At 46.2% G+C, this 2,502-nt stretch overlaps 1 protein-coding gene across 1 annotated transcript; it reads left to right on the forward strand.

Annotated features, from left to right (window-relative positions):
• Positions 1–105: 105 nt before the first annotated feature.
• LOC108367041 (uncharacterized) lies at positions 106–1,152 on the forward strand. The gene has a single exon (XM_017621564.1). The coding sequence runs from the start codon at positions 106–108 to the stop codon at positions 1,150–1,152; it is 1,047 nt and encodes a 348-aa protein (XP_017477053.1).
• The last annotated feature ends 1,350 nt before the right edge of the window (positions 1,153–2,502 follow it).

Below are 2,502 nucleotides of genomic sequence, written 5' to 3' on the forward strand. Positions count from 1 at the left end.
ACTAATGAGTTACAACGAATTCCTCACTCAAGTTTGTCATAAACCCCGTCAAGTTAATAATCAAATTAAAAATACACGTTCTCTTATCAAAATTCAGCGTAAATCATGAATTCACAAGAAGATATCAATTACCAGTTAAAGGAAAACTTTATATTTTTTCTGGATATTTTGAAGCAACCCGAAGAAGTGTTCGATTGTCGCTCACGTGAATACAAATTGGTCAGGGCGTGGCTGGATAAATTGGCAATGGGCTCATTTGAAACGACCGATGAGCTGCGACAGCGTAACATTTGTATGAGTCATCTTTTGGTTTGTTTGAACAATGGCAAGCTGACGGGACCGTTCCTTGCTCCACCAAAACAGGAACAATTTCTTGATATCGATTTCGAAGGTAAAGCGAAGCAAAAACGCGTCTGTCCGCGGCCACTGACTGGTATGAAAGCGCCTGAAAAGGCCTGCCTCGTAGCGGAGACACGCGGGCCATGTGAATGTGACTTTGTGTGTTGCGATGGAGACGATGATCGGCGGAATGAGAAGAAAGCTTGCAGCAACACCACCGGATCGTCATTCGATCTCATTTGTGGCTATATGACGCAATATGTGAATATACCCGCTTGCCTAAAGGAAAGCCTAGATGCAAGCTTGCCTTCTATATTGCACCTACATACAGCGCCATATCACCCAAAGGAGGGAGCTACTGCTACTGCTGCTGGCTGCAAGACGACGACAACAGAGCCATCATCGTCCAATTATGGTAAAGTTGTTGATTCGTATGAAAAATGTACGGACTGCTGTGCTGGCAGCCGCCTACACATGGGTAGCGGTAAGAGTGTTGGCGACAATAGCACCGCACGTACGCTCTGCAATCAACAAGTGGAATCTGATCAGCAAGAAATGTATGGATGCATAGCGACACTCCTGAAGGCCATTGCGTCCGAGCTCCGTGGTGAGCAGACACCTGGTAGCAATGATTTCCTCGAATATGAGCTGGCGCGCTATAAGAACTTCATAAAGAACTACTCACATTTGGCTGGCAACATGTTTAAGCTGCAAGACCGGCCGATATTGCGTCCGTTTTTGTTGCTGAACTTGCAAAACGATTTGGTAAAGTTGCTCCCAGCGAATATGAAGCGGGCTTTCGGTTTCGGTTGAGCACACTTGTTGAAGTGGGTTTACGTGGTCGCCATCGCTCAGCCAGCTGAGTATTTCGTGCAATTCTTCAAGCTATGTGTGTTTTATATGTATATGTTTGTGTTAGTTTTTTTCAGATCACAGTTTAAGTTTGTAAATAACAAGAAACGTACGGCTATTAACATAAAATGTTTCTAACTTCTATTACGGTCTTTATTGTGTTCAAGTTAGCTGGAATTTACCACAGCGGTTAGTNTAACAAGAAACGTACGGCTATTAACATAAAATGTTTCTAACTTCTATTACGGTCTTTATTGTGTTCAAGTTAGCTGGAATTTACCACAGCGGTTAGTAGCTATTCCACGCTACTAGAAGATATAGAGGCTTCCTCTCTCCCACAGAGGCTCAGACAGTGGTAGGGTCCTTTCCCCGCTACTGTTTAACTTTTATATTTCAAAGCTCCCTCAACCACCAGAGGNAGAGACAAAACGAGTAAGCAGCGAAAAATAAAACAGGGGGTTCCTCAGGGTGGTGTCCTTTCCCCGCTACTGTTTAACTTTTATATTTCAAAGCTCCCTCAACCACCAGAGGGAGCCTCGATTGTCTCTTACGCCGACGATTGCTCGATCATGGCGACTGGAAATGGAATTGATTACTTGTGTTCGAAAGTAAACGGGTATCTCTCCGAGCTTTCTCGCTTCTTCTCTGCAAAGAGCCTAGCCCTATCCCCTGCGAAATCTTCTGCGACCTTGTTCACCATCTGGACGATGGAGGTCAGGCTACCACTGGGAATTCACGTCGATGATACACCAATTCAGACGGTGAATAATCCCAAAATTCTCGGAGTAACCTTCANAGGCTACCGCTGGGGATTCACGTCGATGACACACCAATTCCGACGGTGAATAACCCCAAAATACTCGGAGTAACATTCGACAGCCTGCTCTCCTTCTCTGCGCACGCAACCGCTATTGTCAATAAAGTACAGAGCCGCAACAAGGTCCTCAAGTCGCTAGCCGGCAGTACTTGGGGCAAAGACAAAGAAACGTTGCTGGCAACATACAAGGCAATAGGCCGGCCGGTTTTAAATTACGCAGCACCAGTGTGGTCGCCGGGGACTAGCAGGACTCAGTGGATGAAGCTACAGACGACACAAAACACTGCACTTAGGACAGCGACTGGATGCCTTCTGGTGTCGACGGAATACCACCTGCACGAAGAGGCGAAGATGCTCCCCATTAAGGAGCATAACACAATGCTCTGCAAGCAGTTTCTGGTTGGGAGCCGTAGACGTGGCCACCCAAATAGACAACTGCTTGCAGAAGAGCCCTCGCCCAGGCACGTCAGGAGGCATCTCTCTAATTTGGAAAA

This window comes from Rhagoletis zephyria, unplaced genomic scaffold (assembly GCF_001687245.7).
Source record: "Rhagoletis zephyria isolate East Lansing unplaced genomic scaffold, Rhagoletis_zephyria_1.1 Rzeph_scaffold_02512, whole genome shotgun sequence".
NCBI lineage: Eukaryota > Metazoa > Arthropoda > Insecta > Diptera > Tephritidae > Rhagoletis > Rhagoletis zephyria.

Excerpts from the sequence above, each read along its gene's own strand:
- LOC108367041 (XM_017621564.1), top strand. The coding sequence starts at position 106 with ATGAATTCACAAGAAGATATCAATTACCAGTTAAAGGAAAACTTTATA.